Source organism: Amblyomma americanum, chromosome 3, assembly GCF_052857255.1.
Source record: "Amblyomma americanum isolate KBUSLIRL-KWMA chromosome 3, ASM5285725v1, whole genome shotgun sequence".
Taxonomy (NCBI): Eukaryota; Metazoa; Arthropoda; class Arachnida; order Ixodida; family Ixodidae; genus Amblyomma; species Amblyomma americanum.
In genome coordinates this window covers 128,690,618-128,712,528 of record NC_135499.1, presented here as the reverse complement: position 1 = coordinate 128,712,528, position 21,911 = coordinate 128,690,618, and the positions used below count along the sequence as shown (strand labels likewise).

General features: G+C 48.4%; 2 protein-coding genes across 2 annotated transcripts; both read right to left on the bottom strand.

The window, feature by feature from the left end:
• Positions 1–16: 16 nt before the first annotated feature.
• LOC144124116 (uncharacterized) lies at positions 17–6,733 on the bottom strand. Its single transcript, XM_077656777.1, has 2 exons — positions 165–6,733; positions 17–21 (listed from the first exon to the last, which is right to left on the bottom strand). The coding sequence occupies exons 1-2, from the start codon at positions 6,376–6,378 to the stop codon at positions 17–19; spliced, it is 6,219 nt and encodes a 2,072-aa protein (XP_077512903.1). The 5' UTR covers positions 6,379–6,733.
• A 27-nt stretch (positions 6,734–6,760) lies between these two features.
• Positions 6,761–21,395, bottom strand: LOC144124115 (uncharacterized). Its single transcript, XM_077656776.1, has 3 exons — positions 20,079–21,395; positions 6,815–7,544; positions 6,761–6,767 (listed from the first exon to the last, which is right to left on the bottom strand). The coding sequence occupies exons 1-3, from the start codon at positions 21,385–21,387 to the stop codon at positions 6,761–6,763; spliced, it is 2,046 nt and encodes a 681-aa protein (XP_077512902.1). The 5' UTR covers positions 21,388–21,395.
• Between the last annotated feature and the right edge of the window lie 516 nt (positions 21,396–21,911).

Here is a 21,911-nt window from a genome sequence, read left to right as displayed (position 1 = left end):
TTCCGGCGCATGTACTTCAGGCTTTGGTGGGATTTCATCAGAAATTTCCGGCTCAGCTTTTGCTGGAGGCGCTCCTGCTTCAGCGCTGCCTTCCGCTACAATTTCTATTGCTTCAGGAGCTTTAACCTCAGCAGTTGGTCCTGTTTCGCCTTCCTTTTCAGCACCGGCTGCCAATGCGAGAACTTCTTCAGGAGGTTTCTCTTCGGCTGGTGCTTGAGTTGCTTCTTTGAGTCCTTCCGGTTGCACTGGACTTTCATCAACTGCTGTAGACTCGGCTTCCGGTGCGGTAACTTCAGGCTTTGGTGGGATTTCATCAGAAATTGCCAGCTCAGCTTTTGCTGGAGGCGCTCCTGCTTCAGCGCTGCCTTCCGCTACGATTTCTATTGCTTCAGGAGCTTTAACCTCAGCAGTTGGTGCTGTTTCGCCTTCCTTGTCAGCACCAGCTGCCAATGCGAGAACTTCTTCAGGAGGTTTCTCTTCGGCTGGTGCTTGAGTTGCTTCTTTGAGCCCTTCCGGTTGCACTGGACTTTCATCAACTGCTGTAACCTCTACTAGTGCTGTAGACTCGGCTTCCGGTGCAGTGACTGCAGGCTTTGGTGGGATTTCATCAGAAATTGCCGGCTCGGCTTTTGCTGGAGGCGCTCCTGCTTCAGCGCTGCCTTCCGCTACAATTTCTATTGCTTCAGGAGCTTTAACCTCAGCAGTTGGTCCTGTTTCGCCTTCCTTTTCAGCACCAGCTGCCAATGCGAGAACTTCCTCAGGCGGTTTCTCTTCGGCTGGTGCTTGAGTTGCTTCTTTGAGTCCTTCTGGCTGCACTGGACTTTCATCAGCTGCTGTAGCCTCTACTAGTGCTGTAGACGCGGCTTCCGGTGCAGTGACTTCATGCTTTGGTGGAATTTCATCCGAATATGCCGGCTCAGCTTTTGCTGGAGACGCTCCTGCTTCAGTGCTGCCTTCCGCTACAATTTCTATTGCTTCAGGAGCTTTAATCTCAGCTGTTGGTCCTGTTTCGCCTTCCTTTTCAGCACCAGCTGCCAATGCGAGAACCTCTTCAGGCGGTTTCTCTTCTGCTGGTGCTTGAGTTGCTTCTTTGAGTCCTTCCTGTTGCACTGGACTTTCATCAGCTGCTTTAACTTCTACTAGTGCCGTAGACTCGGCTTCCGGTGCAGTGACTTCATGCTTTGGTGGGATTTCATCACAAATTGCCGGCTCAGATTTTGCTGGAGGCGCTTCTGCTTCAGCGCTGCCTTCCGCTACAATTTCTATTGCTTCAGGAGCTTTAACCTCAGCAGTTGGTGCTGTTTCGCCTTCCTTTTCAGCACCAGCTCCTAATGCGAGAACTTCTTCAGGCGGTTTCACTTCGGCTCGTGCTTGAGTTGCTTCTTTGAGTCCTTCCGGTTGCACTGGACTTTCATCAGCTGCTGTAACTTCTCCTAGTGCTGTAGACTCGGCTTCCGGCGCAGGTACTTCAGGCTTTGGTGGGATTTCATCAGAAATTGCCGGCTCAGCTTTTGCTGGAGGCGCTCCTGCTTCAGCGCTGCCTTCCGCTACAATTTCTATTGCTTCAGGAGCTTTAACCTCAGCAGTTGGTCCTGTTTCGCCTTCCTTTTCAGCACCGGCTGCCAATGCGAGAACTTCTTCAGGAGGTTTCTCTTCGGCTGGTGCTTGAGTTGCTTCTTTGAGTCCTTCCGGTTGCACTGGACTTTCATCAACTGCTGTAACCTCTACTAGTGCTGTAGACTCGGCTTCCGGTGCGGTGACTTCAGGCTTTGGTGGGATTTCATCAGAAATTGCCAGCTCAGCTTTTGCTGGAGGCGCTCCTGCTTCAGCGCTGCCTTCCGCTACGATTTCTATTGCTTCAGGAGCTTTAACCTCAGCAGTTGGTGCTGTTTCGCCTTCCTTGTCAGCACCAGCTGCCAATGCGAGAACTTCTTCAGGAGGTTTCTCTTCGGCTGGTGCTTGAGTTGCTTCTTTGAGTCCTTCCGGTTGCACTGGACTTTCATCAACTGCTGTAACCTCTACTAGTGCTGTAGACTCGGCTTCCGGTGCAGTGACTGCAGGCTTTGGTGGGATTTCATCAGAAATTGCCGGCTCGGCTTTTACTGGAGGCGCTCCTGCTTCAGCGCTGCCTTCCGCTACAATTTCTATTGCTTCAGGAGCTTTAACCTCAGCAGTTGGTCCTGTTTCGCCTTCCCTTTCAGCACCAGCTGCCAATGCGAGAACGTCTTCAGGAGGTTTCTCTTCGGCTGGTGCTTGAGTTGCTTCTTTGAGTCCTTCCGGTTGCACTGGACTTTTCTCAACTGCTGTAACCTCTACTAGTGGTGTAGACTCGGCTTCCGGTGCAGTGACGTCAGGCTTTGGTGGGATTTCATCAGAAATTGCCGGCTCAGCTTTTGCTGGAGGCGCTCCTGCTTCAACGCTGCCTTCCGCTACAATTTCTATTGCTTCAGGAGCTTTAACCTCAGCAGTTGGTGCTGTTTCGCCTTCTTTTTCAGCACCAGCTACCAATGCGAGAACTTCTTCAGCCGGTTTCACTTCGGCTGATGCTTGAATTGCTTCTTTGACTCCTTCCGGTCCCATAGGGCTTTCATCGGCAATTGCAACCTCTACTAGTGCTGTAGACTCGGCTTCCGGTGCAGTGACTTCAGGCTTTGGTGGGATTTCATCCGACGTTGACGGCTCAGCTTTTTCTGGAGACGCTCCTGCTTCAGCGCTGCCTTCCGCTTCAATTTCTATTGCTTCAGGAGCTTTAACCTCAGCAGTTGGTGCTGTTTCGCCTTCTTTTTCAGCACCAGCTACCAATGCGAGAACTTCTTCAGCCGGTTTCACTTCGGCTGATGCTTGAATTGCTTCTTTGACTCCTTCCGGTCCCATAGGGCTTTCATCGGCAATTGCAACCTCTACTAGTGCTGTAGACTCGGCTTCCGGTGCAGTGACTTCAGGCTTTGGTGGGATTTCATCCGACGTTGACGGCTCAGCTTTTTCTGGAGACGCTCCTGCTTCAGTGCGGCCTTCCGCTACAATTTCTATTGCTTCAGGAGCTTTAACCTCAGCAGTTGGTGCTGTTTCGCCTTCTTTTTCAGCACCAGCTGCCAATGCGAGAACTTCTTCAGGCGGTTTCTCTTCGGCTGGTGCTTGAGTTGCTTCTTTGAGTCCTTCCGGTTGCACTGGACTTTCATCAGCTGCTGTAACTTCTACTAGTGCTGTGGACTCGGCTTCCGGTGCAGTGACTTCAGGCTTTGGTGGTATTTCATCAGAAATCGCCGGCTCAGTTTTTTCTGGAGGCGCTCCTGCTTCAGCGCTGCCTTCCGCTTCAATTTCTATTGCTTCAGGAGCTTTAACCTCAGCAGTTGGTGCTGTTTCGCCTTCCTTTTCAGCACCAGCTGCCAATGCGAGAACTTCTTCAGGCGGTTTCACTTCGACTGGTGCTTGAGTTGCTTCTTTCAGTCCTTCCGGTTGCACTGAACTTTCATCAGCTGCTGTAACTTCTACTAGTGCTGTAGACTCGACTTCCGGTGCTGTGACTTCAGGCTTTTGTGGGATTGCATCAGAAATTGCCGGCTCAGCTTTTGCTGGAGGCGCTCCTGGTTCAGCGCTGCTTTCCGCTACAATTTCTATTGCTTCAGGCGCTTTAACCTCCACAGTTGGTGCTGTTTCGCCTTCCTTTTCAGCACCAGCTGCCAATGCGAGAACTTCTTCAGGCGGCTTCACTTCGGCTGGTGCTTGAGTTTCTTCTTTGAGTTCCTCCGGTTGCATTGGACTTTCATTAGCTGCTGTAACCTCTGCTAGTACTGTAGACTCGGCTTCCGGTGCAGTGACTTCAGGCTTTGGTGGGATTTGATCCGAAGTTGCCGGCTCAGCTTTCGCTGGAGACGCTTCTGCTAAAGTGCGGCCTTCCGCTACAATTTCTATTGCTTCAGGAGCTTTAACCTCAGCAGTTGGTGCTGTTTCGCCTTCGTTTTCAGCATCAGCTACCAATGCGAGACCTTCTTCAGGCGGTTTCACTTCGGCTGATGCTTGAATTGCTTCTTTGACTCCTTCCGGTCCTATAGGACTTTCATCGGCAATTGCAACCTCTACTAGTGCTGTAGACTCAGCTTTCGGTGCAGTGACTTCAGGCTTTGGTGGGATTTCTTCTGACATTGACGGCTCAGCTTTTTCTGGAGACGCTCCTGCTTCAGTGCGGCCTTCCGCTACCATTTCTATCGCTTCAGGAGCTTTAACCTCAACAGTTGGTCCTGTTTCGCCTTCCTTTTCAGCACCAGCTGCCAATGCGAGAATTTCTTCAGGCTGTTTCTCTTCGGCTGGTGCTTGAGTTGCTTCTTTGAGTCCTTCCGGTTGCACTGGACTTTCATCAGCTGCTGTAACTTGTACTAGTGCTGTAGACTCGGCTTCCGGTGCAGGTACTTCAGGCTTTGGTGGGATTTCATCAGAAATTGCCGCCTCAGCTTTTGCTGGAGGCGCTCCTGCTTCAGCGCTGCCTTCCGCTACAATTTCTATTGCTTCAGGAGCTTTACCCTCAGCAGTTGGTGCTGTTTCGCCTTCCTTTTCAGCTCCAGCTGCTAATGCGAGAACTTCTACTGGAGGTTTCATTGCGGCTAGTGCTTGAGTTGCTTCTTTTTGTACTTCCGGTTGTAGTGGAGTTTCATCAGCTGGTGTAACCTCTACTAGAGCTGTAGACTCGGCTTCCGCTGCAGTGACTTCAGACTTTGGCGGGATTTCAACCAAAACTTCCGGCTCAGCTTTTGCTGGAGACGCTCCTGCTTCAGTGCTGCCTTCCGCTACAATTTCTATTGCTTCAGGAGCTTTAACCTCAGCAGTTGGTGCTGTTGCGCCTTCCTTTTCAGCACCAGCTGCCAATTCGAGAACTTCTTCAGGCGGTTTCTCTTCGGCTGGTGCTTGAGTTGCTTCTTTGAGTCCTTCTGGCTGCACTGGACTTTCATCAGCTGCTGTAGCCTCTACTAGTGCTGTAGACGCGGCTTCCGGTGCAGTGACTTCATGCTTTGGTGGAATTTCATCCGAATATGCCGGCTCAGCTTTTGCTGGAGACGCTCCTGCTTCAGTGCTGCCTTCCGCTACAATTTCTATTGCTTCAGGAGCTTTAATCTCAGCTGTTGGTCCTGTTTCGCCTTCTTTTTCAGCACCAGCTGCCAATGCGAGAACTTCTTCAGGCGGTTTCTCTTCTGCTGGTGCTTGAGTTGCTTCTTTGAGTCCTTCCGGTTGCACTGGACTTTCATCAACTGCTGTAACCTCTACTAGTGCTGTAGACTCGGCTTCCGGTGCAGTGACTTCAGGCTTTGGTGGTATTTCATCAGAAATCGCCGGCTCAGTTTTTTCTGGAGGCGCTCCTGCTTCAGCGCTGCCTTCCGCTTCAATTTCTATTGCTTCAGGAGCTTTAACCTCAGCAGTTGGTGCTGTTTCGCCTTCCTTTTCAGCACCAGCTGCCAATGCGAGAACTTCTTCAGGCGGTTTCACTTCGACTGGTGCTTGAGTTGCTTCTTTCAGTCCTTCCGGTTGCACTGAGCTTTCATCAGCTGCTGTAACTTCTACTAGTGCTGTAGACTCGGCTTCCGGTGCTGTGACTTCAGGCTTTTGTGGGATTGCATCAGAAATTGCCGGCTCAGCTTTTGCTGGAGGCGCTCCTGGTTCAGCGCTGCTTTCCGCTACAATTTCTATTGCTTCAGGAGCTTTAACCTCAGCAGGTGGTGCTGTCTCGCCTTCCTTTTCAGCACCAGCTGCCAATGCGAGAACTTCTTCAGGAGGTTTCTCTTCGGCTGGTGCTTGAGTTGCTTCTTTGTGTCCTTCTGGCTGCACTGGACTTTCATCAGCTGCTGTAGCCTCTACTAGTGCTGTAGACGCGGCTTCCGGTGCAGTGACTTCATGCTTTGGTGGGATTTCATCCAAATGTGCCGGCTGAGCTTTTGCTGGAGACGCTCCTGCTTCAGTGCTGCCTTCCGCTACAATTTCTATTGCTTCAGGAGCTTTAACCTCAGCAGTTGGTGCTGTTTTGCCTTCCTTTTCAGCACCAGCTGCCAATTCGAGAACTTCTTCAGGCGGTTTCTCTTCGGCTGGTGCTTGAGTTGCTTCTTTTTGTCCTTCCGGTTTTAGTAGATTTTCATCAGCTGCTGTGACCTCTACTAGTGCTGTAGACTCGTCTTCCGGTGCAGTGACTTCAGGTTTTGGTGGGATTTCTTCCGAAATTGCCGGCTCAGCTTTTGCTGGTGATGCTTCTGCTTCAGTGCGGCCTTCCGCTAAAATTTCTATTGCTTCAGGAGCTGTAACCCCGGCAGTTGGTGCTGTTTCGCTTTCCTTTTCTGCACCAGCTACCAATGCGAGAACTTCTTCAGGCGGTTTCACTTCGGCTGGTGCTAGATGCATTTCTTTGAGTCCTTCCGGTAGCTTGGAACTTTCTTCCACAACTGTAATCTCTGCTAGTGCTCTGGACTCAACTTCCGGTTCAATGCCTTCAAGCTGTGCTCGTTTTTGTTCGGCAGTTGTCGGCTCAGCTTTTGCTGGAGAAGCTCCTCCTTCTGTGATGCCTTCCAGTACATTTTCAACTGCTTGAAGAGCTTTAACCTCAACCGTGTGTGTTGCTTCGGCTTGCTTTTCAGTGTCTGCAGCCAATGATACACTTTCTTCAGGCGGTTTCACTTCGGCAGGTGTTTGAGGCTTTTCTTCGAGTCCTTCCGGTAGTACGGAACTTTCTTCAGCAGCTTTGACCTCTACCAGTGCTGTGGACTGATCCTCCATTGCGGTGCCCTTAGCCTCTGCTGGGATTTCTTGGGAAGCTGCCGGCTCGGCTTTTGCTGGAGGCGTTCCTATTTTTGTGATGCTTTCTGCTACAATTTCAACTCTTTCAGGAGCTGCAATTTCGGAAGTTGTGGCTGTTTCACCAACCTTTTTAGAGCTCACAGCTAATGATAGAATGTCTTCAGATGATTTCGCTCTGATTAGTGGCGGAGATTCTTCGAGCGCTATACTTTCAGTCGGCAATGAGGTGTCGAGTGCTGATGCCTCTTGAGACGATGTAATAAGTGTAGTAGGCAATGCGCGTTCCCCCGAAACGTTAATCCCAACAAATGTTATACCTTCTTGCGCTTGTACTTTGTCTTCAGCACATGGGGTAGCTTTTTCGTGTGCTCTCTTCAGTGGCAGACAAAGTGGTGTCGTCATCTCTGTGAAGTCTGCCTTGGCCTGCGATGACTTTGCACCTTCTTCGGCGACTTCCTCGTCTTCGGGACCGAAGAGAGGCCCCGTAAAAAGCGGAGTCTCCTCCCTGCTTCCGGACCGTGCAAGGCGCAAAGATCTGTCAACTTTACGAATTTCTACGAGTGCTGATTCGTCTAGCTTCCGTCTCTCTTCAAGCAACTTCTCCAGGTCTTCTTTAGAAGGCTCAGGTGATTTAGTTACAAAGTCAACACCTTCGCTTGTGTTCCTGGCGAGCTCGCTGACGATGTCTCTTGGCTGATACTCTGGCTCCGATTCCCTCGCACCTAATTCAACAGTGTGAGCAGGAAGGCATTCTTCAGCCGCCCTTTCAGAAACTGCAAGAAAATGTAGGTGCATTATTGGAGGTCGTATGCTCATTTCCGTTTTCTGGCTAAATACCTGCCCCCCTTTGTCAACCAGTTTGTAATACAGAAAAACTTCCGATTTAAATTCCTGTGTGAATCAGAACGTTGTGTAATGCGGACGAACACCAATATGACACGGCTCACATGCTGAAAATGAAGTACAGCCGTGTATTACACTGCGGCTCACTTGATAGAACACTGTCCCTAAAAATAATTTCAACAAAGGCCATTAGAGCTCCGTCTTTATCGGCGTGGATATGGGCACTCTCTCATCCCTCCAAAACAAACACGTTCAATAATTGCTCACAGCAGGTCGTCAGTGGAAGCAGGTTGTGTGTTTGTTTATTTATTTTAGTTATTTATAGATACTGCGATCTATTACATGATCACGGCAGGGTCGGTATACATCAAATATAAAAGCACAGAAACACTGAAATTCATAACATTTGCCGGCATTTTTCAAACATCACTAAAGAATTCTAGGTAACAATCTCCTTACTTAGGTTATTCCAGTCTGTATTTTTATGACCCATTCACTGAGTTCTACCTGTTTTATTGTTTTTTTGTTGTTGTTGATGCATGAAAGGCCTTTAGATCCTCTTCTCGGCGAACTCTGGCGAACATAGTCCGGGCAACGTGGTGAAGCAGTGGGAGAACATAACGCCGAACTTAAAGCGAACTTTGTGAACTCTTTCGTCCGCGCGATAAAGGAACCGCAAAGCCGCGAGCGGAAGGTCGGCGCGTTGGACTTTTAAGCCTAATTTGCTGTCAAAGTGAAGACCGGGTTGCCGGCGGCAGCATATAGCACAGCGATTCCATCTACCGACCACTCACAAGCTGCCACACCTGCCGGCGTGCAAGTCTGGGCTGCCCAGCTTAGGGATAAACAACGAAGAGACGTAGGGTGTCTGTGGAAGCGTGAGGGCTGCGAAAGAGGGTTGTCTGCAACGCGTCTTCTCGCGCTCGAGTGGCACTGCGGATTTTATAGTTGTTTGCTTGTTGCCAAGTAAAACGCCCTAAAACTAAGTTTGCTTTGACTCGAGACACGATAAGCTTGCAGGTTTGTGTTGTTGACTCGTCAGCACGTCATCGTGAGTGCGTGCATCTCTGCCTCGTTGTTCGTTTTAACGATGTCGGTGGCAGAAGTGCTTCGTGGTGTAGCGTGGCATAGCCTGGACAAATCAAAAGTGCGGCTGGCATGTTCTATAACCGATCCTGAACAGTTACGCCGGTGCTGCAAAGCACTGCGTGCTTGCATCTATTCTTGACGACAACACAAACCGGAATTCTTTCTTTACAGCGGCAGCTGTACGACCTTCACTTCTGCGCACACACGTCGGCCGCCTGAGAGCTGAAGTCGCAGGAAATCTTTTCATGCGCCTGGCTGCACTGGTTCGTCGAACGTAAGTAGGTTTCCGGGAAGTCACCCAAGGACACACCTCCAACCTGTAGCTTTTACGCAAGCCTCCGACCCTCTACAGCATGGTCTGGGAATGCACAAGCATTATCCAAATGCCCATCCGCAACCCCTGTGGAAGCACTGGCTATTCGTATTCTTACCGGGCAATCAGCTCGAGCTGGTCCGCAATGCGCGGGAGTTGGAATTCAGCGCTAGGCTTCTGGATTAAGAGAGCCACCCTTGAAGGCAAAAATCTATCGTAATTAGTCTCCTCGAACTCTCCTATCTTCTGAACGCAAAACCCAAGCGCCTTATAGTGGACGCACCTCGAAACCACGAGCGGACATGCCGACCAGAAGAAGAGGAAAAAAATTGCAATGGATTTAACGTAGCTAAAATGGAGTACACGTGCTAAGGCAGGTGTTCATTCTTCAAGTAGAGCGGGGCACTATAGCTCCGCCTTAAGGGTATGATGCGATAGCGTAATGGGATAAATGCCCATATATGCAGAATTGGTCATTCTCTCCTTAAGATTCATAGATCGCGGTGAGTCTTCGCATCACTACCAGCGCAGTGGCGCAGCGGTTGAGCGATGCTCCACTGCACTGGCAAGCGACTGTTCTTGTCACAGCCACCATGTTAGGGACTGTGCGAGCCATGTTGCTATTCCCGAGCAACCTTTCCCTCAGCTGACGCGACGCTCCACCGAACTTGCCCGGTTTTGCCAGAGTTGCTACCCGAGCTTACCCGAGTGCTCGGGTAAAATCAGATAGTAACTCGGGTTCTAGGCAACGGCACAATATCGCATGTACGTACGGCGAACGGTGAACGCACGTACGGTGGCAAGATTCTTCGTCGCTGTTAGTGAGCGTACGAGTGCTTTCGCACTAAAAGCACCCGATTGCGCAGTTGCAATGATTTTCTGCTGCAATTTTGTAGCGATAGCTACATTACGGTAGAATTTCGAGACTAGCGTGGCTGCGCCGCCACGCTATCGCGTGGTTGGTCACGTGGTGCGGAGCACCTGTCGGCACCGTGGCTGAACACGTGGTTTGTCACGTGTTTGGTCACGTGACCAGACACGTGGTGCGGAGCAGCTGCTGCTGTCGGCGGCTGGCACTCGGCCAGATGTAGCTATCGCGTCACTCCAGGTTTAACGAGAGCTAAACCACCGACCATTTTTTTTTCAGATGATGGTTCATGGACAGCAGAGGTTAATAGCGTAATTAGAAGTGCCGGCCGATGTCTCAGCTTTTTACTACGAAATTTAAAGAACGTAAGTAAGACCGTAAAAGAGGGCGAATATTTTGCTCGTCAGGCCAATCCTTGAGTACATGCATGCCCTGTGTGGGATCCGGTTCACCCTATTTACATTGATGCTCTGAGAGAATTCAGTCTCTTGCCGCGAGAGTTGTCGTAGAGAGGTATGATCCCTTTCAGAGCTCCTGTGTTAAAGGAACAACTTGGCTCGCTATCGCTTTGTGAACGTAGAAAAAAACTGCATCAGAAACTTTTATTCAGTTTATCATAATCAAACAGGAATCACTCCATCTTCATAATTTCATCCACCGCATTATCTCTTTTCTCGAAAAGATCACAACCGGAAAGTTACACCCTACGCCTCCAGGACTAACATTTAAAAAATTCCTTTTTTGTTTGGACCATTGAAGATTGGAATGATTTACCTGCGGATGTGGTGTGCCGCAACTCTGTGGACGTGTTTTACAAAGCTGTTTACCCTCGCATTAATGCCCATGGCGCTGCGGGTTCCTTTAGAATAAAGAATAAATATGCGGCAAATGCGCAGAAATCAGCAACGCTATACTGTGGTGCGGTCCCGTGCTGTTAAGGGAACGAAAGCAGACGATGTAGAAAAAAATTGCAGTCACTTTCGACGAGCGTAGATGTATGCATTAAATGCTTTTGCAGTACCGGCGTAACACTATCAAAATTGAGTTAGACATACAGGCGGCTGTTAACAGCTGGCGAGTGCTTTGAAGATGTAGGGTCTGAGAAAGCATGCCACGTCATTTCGAAGCTATCTTTCTAAAACGCCATGATAAATGTGTGTTGTGAAGCCGGACATACGCTCAAAAGACGCTGTAACGGCTGGGTGTTGACACGAATTGCGCAAACTTCTCGTGTATAGTCCGACATGCTGCCGCGTGCGCTGCATTTGCTCACTAACACAGTCGCTCAATCTAGACCGCATTACCTAGCAATTTTCAAGCGCCATGGAAAGCGCACGAAAGAGAACCACGCTTTGTAACGGACGGCGGCGCAGACGATAACCCCAGGCCGCCTCCGGCTGGATGGAAAGGTTCGCAAACTTCGCTTTAGGTTTGAAGGCGTGTTCTTCTCCCCGTCCGCCTTACTGTATTAGACGGACGGAAAGGTTCGCAAAATTCGCTTTAGGTTTGAATGCCTGTTCTTCTCCCAGTTCGCCTTACTTTACCGACGGACGGAAAGGTTCGAGAACTTCGCTTTAGGTTTGAAGGCCTGTTCTTATCCCAGTTCGCCTTACTTTAGCGGACGGACGGAAAGGTTCGCAACCTACGCCTTAGGTTTGAAGGCCTGTTCTTCTCCCACTCCGCCTTACTGTACTGGACGGACGGAAAGGTTCGCAAACATCGCTTTAGGTTTGAAGGCCTGTTCTTCTCCCAGTTCGCCTTACTGTAGTGGACGAACGGAAAGGTTCGCGAACTTCGCTTTAGGTCTGAAGGCCAGTTCTTCTCCCAGTTCGCCTTACTGTATTGGACGGACGGTAAGGTTCGCAAACATCGCTTTAGGTTTGAAGGCCTGTTCTTCTCCCAGTCCGCCTTACTGTATTGGAAGGACGGAAATGTTCGCAAACATCGCTTTAGGTTTGAAGGCCTGTTCTCCCAGTTCGCCTTACTGTAGTGGACGAACGGAAAGGTTCGCAAACTTCGCTTTAGGCCTGAAGGCCAGTTCTTCTCCCAGTTCGCCTTACTGTATTGGACGGACGGAAATGTTCGCAAAAATCGCTTTAGGTTTGAAGGCCTGTTCATCTCCCAGTTCGCCTTACTGTAGTGGACGAACGGAAAGGTTCGCAAAATTCGCTTTAGGTTTGAAGGCCTGTTCTCCCAGTTCGCCTTACTGTAGCGGACGGACGGAAAGGTTCGCAAACTCCGCTTTAGGTCTGAAGGCGTGTATTACCTACAATATTCCCTCTACTTTACCTTCGTTGTTGTGACTACATGGAAAAGTCTACAAGAAAAAATTGCGGGGGGCACTTTGTTGACATAAAGGGCGGTGAGGCGAACGCCGTTAGCGCGGTGTTGCTGCATGTTTGACTGACGTGTGGTTAAAATCTTAAGTACATGCGTTTCCCCGCATACTGAGACTCCACTGAAACAAGCGCTAGGAGTGAGATTGCGCTGCACCCGACTCGGTCGACAGCTGCTTGGCGTCTGGCGCGGGCGCGGATGGATGGATGGATAAGGCTGGACCCTTTGAATCGGGCGGTGGTCCAAACCACATAGCCATGACTTGTGAAATTTTACTCTTGTCTTGACTTTAGCCACCGATCAGATAACCTTCGCTTGGTTACTTCTAACCTCTTAAAATCTACTTTCCCTTCACTGTCGTTAAACCCCAATGCCTTGGATAAGTCAGCCCCGCTGCTTTCCACTGTAGGGTGAAGGCGTTTACAGAAAAGTACCAAGTGTTCAGCCGTTTCCTCCTCCTCTCCGCACGCAACGCACAACGTCTCTATCTCTTGGTACCTGACTCTATATGTCGTAGTCCGTATAACTCCCGTCCCGGCCTCAAATAACAAAGAGCTTCCCCTACAATTATCGTAGATATTTTCTTTGGCAATTTCCTGTTTAGAGGTCCTGTACATTCCCAATGCCGATTTCGTAAGCATCCCTGTTTTCTACAGAGCTCTCTCTGTTTCTTTAACCTTTTTCTTAATGAATAACTGCTGATTTGCCCCCCTACTGCTGTCCAAGTATTTGCTTGTCAATTTTCTAGTTCACTTTCTTCATTTCGTGTCAGCATTCCTGATGTACAGGTACCTGAAAAGTTTCCTAGCTCACTGCTTTCCCTCCATTTTTCTCAATCGCTCCTCAAATGCTATCTTACTGCTAGCTCCTCTGCTCTCGAACGACGCCCATCCCATATCACCCTGTACCCCCTGATTTGGTGTATTGCCATGTGCTCCCAAAGTTGTTTGATTTCTAACCTACCTTGCTTGAACATCTGGCCTCATGCACAAGACCGCATTGCCGAAAGTCAGACTAGGAACCATCACCCCCTTTCCAGATCCCTCTTACCACTTCATGCCTATTGTAATTCCACAGTGCCCTATTTTTTATGACAGCTTCATTCCAACTAGCTTTATTCACTACATATATTTCATGCTTTGTCAGATACTCAGCACCGTTATTTATCCACACGCTAAAATACTTGTACTCATACACTACTTCTAGCGTGAACTCCTGTATTCTATGCTCACCGCCCTCATCATTAAATATCATGACTGCAGATTTTTCCTTACTAAACATGAAACCAAATTTATCTCCCTCTGCACCACAAATGTCTATCAACTTCTGCAAATCCTCCTTGTTGTCAGCTGTTAGCACTAAATCATCCGCGTACATTAGTACATTAGGCGCGCATAGGTAACGCCACCTCGCGCGTTGCAGGGAACTACCAATGACGCAGCAATGGCCTTCGAGAGCATCCTCTCGCGCTAACGCGCGCGGGTGGCCTAGGAGGCCATTGTTCAAGTGCGTAACGGACGGACGGACGCAGCATGAGCCATTAAAGGCTTTCGTCTTAATATGTCATATTTTTATACTCGTCTCAGGGAGTAGAATTTCCTTTTTACGCTTATATATTAGTAAACACCATTTCCAAAACACGTCTTCAGCACCATAATTAAGTGGTACTTTCATGTGGCATAATGATGATTATCACCTTTTCTCTTGCTCATTTTTTCTCGGTAAATGCAGTGTCCTGCAAAGGCATTCTAAAAAGTAAGGACCCGTGTTTTCATACATATTTCAGTGAAATTTATTTTTTCAAAAGTCAGACACTCCGTGCCACATTCTTTGCACCTTGAGGCCATTGAATAAAATTATAAAGATGCCCAATTTTGGTGAGTTGCTCGATTATTTTTTACTGAACTGAAGATAAAAACTATTTGCGTTTTTGTTCCTAACCTTTAAGAGGCAGTAACTGTGCTTTCGTGCATTTCAAGAATTTGCAGGCGTTAGCATCTGACTGCACGACATTTCTTGTGAAATAGAGGGTAATCCTGAATGAATGGTTCGAAAATAAAACATAGCCACAACCGAACATTGAAAGAAAAGGGCGTGAATACTGAGTGAATATTCAAACATAGTAAACACTTTCTTGGGCTAGTTGGCTCATGGTGAAAGTAAATATGAAGATGGCGCGACCAACGGGGACAGAAAAGATGCACAAACGACAAGACCAGTGCCACTTGCAACTGAGTTTATTTCGCATAAAACCTGCCTTTTTGTACGACAACCAAGCCGTGCCAAAGACACATCAAAACTACAATCTATCTTCATCTCTTTAAATCGCTGCTGACGCAGCACATTCGATTCGTCAACAAAATGTTACAAGCGAGATATGAGGAGCAATTCATTGAGCAATTTTTGACCTGAAAATCGAAAAGCAAGAAAAACAAAACAAAGGACAGGGGAGCTAATTAGGCTACACCAGCGGAAAAAACGAACACGCATGACCGAGGCTTTTATAATAAAACACCGGAAGAATTTCACGCAGTGCAAAACACATGTTCTTTATCAGCTTCCCCAAAACTGTGGGTACATTGGGCAAACAGGTCGCTGTTTCAATGTGCGTGCAAGCGAAAATTATCGAAATCTACACAACAATGAAGGGAGCATCATAGTTGTCCACTGCAAAAGTTACTCGAATTGCCGTCACGAACTAAAAAAAGAAACTAAATTTTGAGGAAAAGACAGATTGGAGCGAGAGATTGTGGAAGCCTATTTTATTAAGAAGGCGGGAATCAAATGCGTAGCAGGCCGCTCATTACGCTTAGTGACGCCGAGGCCATTTCTGTATATCTTGGTTTTGCTATTGTTTTCGGTTTGTTTTTTCTTTTGCCTTTGGTCGTTTCTGATGCATTCCTTTAAACTTTAGCCGCTGTTACGGTTGTTCTTAAAGAATTATTTTTAGTGTTTATTATGCCCATTGACACAGGACGCTTTTCTTCAGTTTTTTTTTTTACTTTTTCCGCATTATTCTTGATGATCAGATTCACTTTTCACGCAGTTTCCCATTTTAGTGCGAAACTAAAGCCATCCGCCGTCGTCTACGGCATGAAATTCGTATGATGCAGTACACCGGTGTACGATGTCACATGTAAACTAACATGTATAGTCATAAATGATGAAACGTAACGTAATGCGACCTATAAATATCATGACGCGCAGTCATATTCATGAGTTATAATCATTCTGCAACGTATCACAACCCAGTACTTACAAGTACCGTAATGTAAAGTGTACTGAGTTAGTACAAAGTATGCATAGACATGCCTCGTAATCATAGTCATGACTCAGTCATTTTGCAACATAGCACAACTAAGCACACTTTAATGCTTTCGCATTCTCACGCCTATCTGCAGAATTTTTTTCGTTTTGTTAAGCCCTTTGACGCAAGACACCGCTCTTCAGACTTCATTTTTCAATTGTTTCCCCTGTTTTCGTTGGTTATCTGATACCCTATTTCACGCGGTTGCCTTTTATCATTACTGATATTTAAAGGTGTTTTTGTCCGGATCGTGCGTGTTAGTTTCTTTCTGCTGTTGTAGCGCAATTAGCTCTTTTGCCTTATTTTGTTTTTATCATTAATAGCCAGGTTAAAAAATTACTAAATGAATTCGTCCCCGTGCCTCGCTTATGGTATTTTGTTAGCTAATCCGACGTATTGCGTCGGCAGTGATTCCAAGAGATTGCGATAAATTTTTGCTTGCAGTTTTGACGTATCTGTGATGGGGGTCGGTTGTCGTACAGAAAGGCAGGCTTGATGCAAAATAAACACTATTTTAAGTCGCACAGATCTTGACATCTGCGTGTTTTCCGGCCCAGTTGGTCGCGACGTCTTCTTATTAGATTCAAACATAGCTAGAGGAGAACGGCGTCGCGAATAGACTCGTAATTGCAAAACTGTGCTTCATCAAAGCGGCGGTGTGAACATGCCAATATTTTGAGACACAGAAAAATCCACCTGCTGCACTGAGCAATGAACGCGATATTCCGAACGCAACAGTTTTCAGAGCCATAAAAAAATCTGAGTGTGCTTGAGCCTTTCTTGGCGAAGCCCACAGTTACAGGCAGCACATACTTTGACATGCTGCTTACGTGGTTGTTACCGACTTCACTGTGGAGCAAGTCAAGGCCCCTGCCACAATGAAGTAGACACGTGCGTAATTACCTCAAGATTATCTTCCAGAAAGCTAGACTGGCCACTCTGGATTAACAGTCTGACACTGATAGTCTGGCATGCGAAGTCACCTGACCTTCCATCTTGAGACTTTTTCCTCTGGGTGATTCAGGGAAGAGAAGGTGTTCATACCACACTTTCACACGACTCGAGTTAAAGCAACGAAATAGCCATACGATTGACTGAATTGTGACCGGTGTGACAAGTACCGGTGTGACAACAATTCCTCTCCCGCCGGCATCTGCCGCGTGACGAAAGGCATCCAGATTGAACACACGCGATTTTCAGGACACATTTAAAGAGAGAACCGTTCATCTTACAAGTGTATTTTTCCAAGATTATGGGCGCATTAATTGGTGCATATAAATATTTCAAATGGAATGCCAAGGGGAGGAGAAGAGAAGACGAAATTGTTTTCTAACCATGGATTCACCTTTACAACCTGAAAGCAACGATATTGCATAAGATCAACAGAGAAGTGGGCGGCGAGAGAGGAGCCTAGCTACTCTGGCAGAGATGAGGAGACCGACCAGATTCACCGCCTATAGAGGCATAGCGCGCCGAACAGTTAACGAGTCCAATGCTATTTTTCCCAGCATGAACAAGGAATAAATAACATAAAGGAGGAAGGCTTTACAGATGCAGACCTGGCAGCTTGTTACAGCAGTGGAAAACCAAATGGCTAGCAATGTAGCAAGAAGGAATCCCATCGTTACGCAAGTTCAGATAAATGGAATAGCTGCAGCTGCTACCGCAGAAGACAGCAATGCGCAAATGAAGACAGCTGATGCAGGGTTTCAGTTAATACTCAAGTACGAGGTGAAAACCTTCTGCATTGAGTCGCAGCTGGCAATGCGCATTGTTAAGTCGGATGAACGAACAGTAGCTTTGTCCGCAGGAAGAACGCACGCTCGAAGAACAGGAGCAGATGGAAGAATAGGAAGGACAGTTTTGTCCGCAGAAAGATGAGTCAACTGAAATGTTAACCACTCAGATGCTGATGCAGTGTGATCTACGCGACACACTTTTCCAGTTCCACGCCAAACAACTTGAGAGCCAAAAGCCGTTCATAGCGTTTTCGCATTGTTTCGTTTAGCTGGCACTCTAGTCTCGTAGCAATGAATGAGCAGAAATATTTCAAATTCATCTAGTTGCTTTGCTTGCTGGGCGCGAGCCAGAATATTTAGCGTCATACCAGGCTATTCAGCCGTTTAGTCTGTTTTTTGCTGACACATGAATGCGCTGGGTTCGACCACGGCACTAAACGAAGCTTTTTTTTCTGCGCATGTTTGCTATTTATTGCACAAAATAACAAAAGTGCATACCTAAGTATAGCGGATTAATGCATTAATCAGCGACAGTCGTTTTAGCTTTTGTTCAGGCACCTGTGTTTCGCCGCGGAATCTACATCGTCAGCCGTAAGAGAGAGCCTAGCCGTGCTCATGCGAATCAGCGAAATCTGATCTCTCCACCCGTCGTCTCCCACCGGTTCTCCCTCTCCATCTCTCTCTCTTTCCTCTAGAGCTTGCCCTCTCCCTCTTTTCGCCTAAACGTGGAGAGGAGAATATGCGTCTCTCCACTTTGCCATCTGCTTCGGTTGGCAGGCGCCCGTGTGCTGTGTGATGAGTGCACGTCAAAGATCCCCACGTCGTCGATGTTATTAGGAGCCCTCCGCAACGGCCCCTCTTTATCCTTCCTTCTTTCACTCCCTCTTTTATCCCTTCCCTTACGGCGTGATGCGGGTGTCCACCGAGATATGTAAGACAGTTACTGTGCAATTTCCTTTCCTCAAGAACCACTAATAAAATTGAAATTAATTCATTTAAATAAATAAATTAAATTAAACTAAATTAGATTACGATCATTAGTGTTAACTCACTAAGTAAAGGCTTACGCCTGATGCTGTTGATCCACGGAGGAATGCAGGGCTATTTGGCTAAAACAAAGCAATAGCAGCTTTCGCCGCAAAAAAAAAAAAAACAGACCGATGTTCATTTCTACCGTGTATTCCGGTCAAATCAATCGCTCACTACAGTCGTCGCTGCGGGGGCTAAGGTCCGTGTAGTCGGATGATGGTGCAGTTGTAGTAAGTGGTTTTATTAAAATAAAAATAAAAAAAGAAAGGAAAATATTTTTGCTAGCCCCGGCATCTGCCATCGATACCGAAGCACCTGAGCTGGGGCAGCTAAAATAAGGGATAGCAGGAAGAATGGAGAAATGAAATGAAAGATGTGAGGGGACAGGAAGAGGGGATAGGGGGAGAGGTAATATAATAATAATAATTGGTTTTTGGGGAAAGGAAATGGCGCAGTATCTGTCTCGTATATCTTTGGACACCTGAACCGCGCCGTAAGGGAAGGGATAAAGGAGGAAGTGAAAGAAGAAAGGAAGAATAGGTGCCGTAGTGGAGGGCTCCGGAATAATTTCGACCACCTGGGGATTTTTAACGTGCACTGACATCGCACAGCACACGGGCGCCTTAGCGTTTTTCCTCCATAAAAACGCAGCCGCCGCGGTCGGGTTCGAACCCGGAGAGGTAATATGCAAAAACAATTTATACAATAAGGAATGTATGGTGTGCGGCGGCGGCAATGGCGGCGCCGGCGTTCACACATTGTTGCAAAGAATGTGGTGTGACGTGTCCGTCGCTGCGCATGAAACCGATGAAAGAGAGCGGGGCGGAATCAGGGACAACACAAAGCATCAAGCGAAAGCTCGGGTCCGCCATCCTAGATTAGCCTGTGATAACCAGTTGTTGCACGGCCTGCATGGCAGCTGATTTATTTTTTTTTAATTTTTACGTAAATGTTCATATAACATTGTAGTAATGGACTTGTTAGTGTGATTTGAGATTGTTGGATTGACTTATGGCTCTATTTGTGTGTGTGTGTGCTTGGAAGTCGGCAAGTTAAGGGGTCATAGTGCGATTCATCTGAATAATGCGACTGACCTGTATAATGGGTTGTTCTACGTTTCACCTCAATGCTTGCGTCTAGTCTCTGCTTCGTCGGGGCGCGCCTGGCCCCCCGACATCACAAACATGAAAACTCCACGAAAGTTGACCCACAATGGCTGCGCAGTTTTTAAAGGGCTCTGCTGTTAAGCACTACGTCTCGAGTTCGAATTTCAGCAGCATCAGCAGCAGCAGCCGCCACATTTTTGATGATGGCGAAATTCCAAGACGCAGTCATGCTGTGCAATGCCAGTTCACGATAAAGAACATCAGATGGTCGGTGCCTACCATTACGGCCTCATAGCCCAGGTTCAGTTGCAGAACAGAAATTCCGCGCAGTGCTGCCAGAGACTATGTATTTTGTGGTGTTACTAACATTACATATTGTACTATACGCAATGACTCATTGCTTCTTACTTTAGCAATTACGGTATGATTTAGTTGGATTCCTACTATTAATGCATAGAATTACAGCATGGTGGAGGCCTTTCCTGTTTGTTTTCACAGCGCATGTACTGTCGGGCTTCTATTACTTCAGCAACGGTAACTGTCTTCACCGCTTTCTGAAGACTTGTATTAACTTAGGAAAAACGCACCATATTCGTCATCGCTATCATCATTACAATTATATATATACGACAAAACGGGTCATGAAGTCGTCATAACAGTGAGTCTGTATACTCACTTGGGACTTCTTTTGTAGGAGAGGCGTCGACAGGGGCCGGCTGAAGATTAGCAGCCAGTGGTGCGGCTTCTTCCTGAGGCTCATCTTGAAGCACCAAGGCCATTGACGGCGCGTAGCCAGATGCAAATTCTCGGTGATGTTTTGGAGAGTGCGAACGGCCCGCACTAACCGTCGAAGGGAGGCCTTTTTGTGGTGCCTCTGCGTCTTCGGAGAGTTCAGAGATGGATGCCTTCTTCAGTTCCAATTTTGTGTCCGAATCGGCCGCAACACCTTTAGCTTCGATTAACGGCGGTCCAAGCTGTGGCTTCGCCTGCTGCGGTTGCAGCGTCTTCGGTTCTGCTCGTTGAATCTCGTCCTGCGGCTTTAGCTGCTCGAATTTTGGTTCCGGACGTTGGGAAGCGGCGTCCTCGCGTTTGGTCACTTCCGGAAACTGTGGTAACATTGGAAGGTCAGTGAAGTTCACTGAGCGTCGATGAAAACCATCTCGTCTGTCCGTGGCAGACTTGAGCACTTCATTGGACACCTTCACAGAGACGCTGGATGGCCGCGGCGGAGCCACTCTGGCATGCGCTGGCGGCATGGCCTCCACGGTGGTCGTGGTCACCTTGGTGTTCACCTTGGTCTCCAAGACCGGTTTTCTCAGCGGTGATCCCGGGAGTGTATTGCGGCTCGGCGGTGAGACTGTGCAGGTGTACCCAACGGTAGTGACGGACGCTTGCGGAGACCTCATGTGCACCGACAGTTTTGAACCCTGACGCAGCGGGATGATTTCCTGCTCGGACGCAGACAGGGACCGGAAGGACCTCTCGGTGCCGGAAAGGCTTTTGTTGCCCAGCATGGAGAACTGGAACTCGCTGCCATCCTTGACGGAGCGCTTGGATGCGCGCACGTGAGCGGCAGAGCACTGGTTGCAGGATCCCGCACTGAAACTGCGCCAGGCGTGGATTTTGGAGTCTCGCTCCGAGATGCTGGCGATGCTCGGCGTGGTTCCCCGATCTTGAGACAGGAGGCGCCTACCCTTGGAGGCTTCAATTTTGGCCTGGGCGGTGACCGTTTCGCAGCCCCCGCGGGCCCTGGAGGTGGCTCCCGCGTTGCTGCCGCTACTTCGGCCGATGGACGCGCTGAGCGAAAAAGCTCCGCCCGGCACCATGTGGCCGCCCAGGCAGGGGCGTCCCGGAGTGAGCCACCTGTCCTGGCTCCGCGTCCCTTGCAGCACCGACCCCACGTGAACCCCGGAGATTGAGACGCCCTCATGACTGACCGAATGCGGCTTCGACGGTGGGGTCGGCCGGGACGGCGGCCCAGACATGGCTCTGCCTACATCCGCTCCCCGGGGCGAGGCACCACTTCCTCTTTGTTTTCCCCGCCGCTGCCGCACGGCGGCGCAGGCTGGATGGGCGCCAACGACCACGTGTCGGGTAAGGAAGCAAGGAATAAGGGGAAAATTTTATATCTATTATTCTTGGCTGCTGCGGACATCGTGGCATCTTCAGAGGTCTGCCTCCTCGGTGTTATCCTCGGAGTCGTCTCTGCCGATCTTGTCCACCTGTGCTCAATGGTTGGTTGCGAGTAAAAAAAAATTCACCGCTTAAAGCGCGCCTGGCCTTAGTTTAAAAAATCCGCTCATTAATGTGATATGGCGCCACCGCACCTCGGTTCACCTACAGGTCTGTTTGTAGCGGCGTTTATAATTTTTTATTGAAATCTCATCGGCTGCCTTGCTAAACTGCACAGTGTTAGCCTCTCTGTCTTTTTACAGTCAATTCTCTACTTTTACGACTCCAGGTGTTGCTCTCCTGTGGCGTTATCATCTTTCTTTTTCGTTTTTCTGTT

What these genes read in the sequence shown, in the direction of transcription:
- LOC144124116 (XM_077656777.1), bottom strand. Translation starts at nt 6,378, where the DNA reads ATGCATCTAGCACCAGCCGAAGTGAAACCGCCTGAAGAAGTTCTCGCA.
- LOC144124115 (XM_077656776.1), bottom strand. Translation starts at nt 21,387, where the DNA reads ATGTCTGGGCCGCCGTCCCGGCCGACCCCACCGTCGAAGCCGCATTCG. An exon ending in TCCTACAAAAGAAGTCCCAA is followed by an intron (nt 7,545 to 20,078) that starts GTGAGTATACAG and finishes ATTTTCTTGCAG; the next exon opens with TTTCTGAAAGGGCGGCTGAA.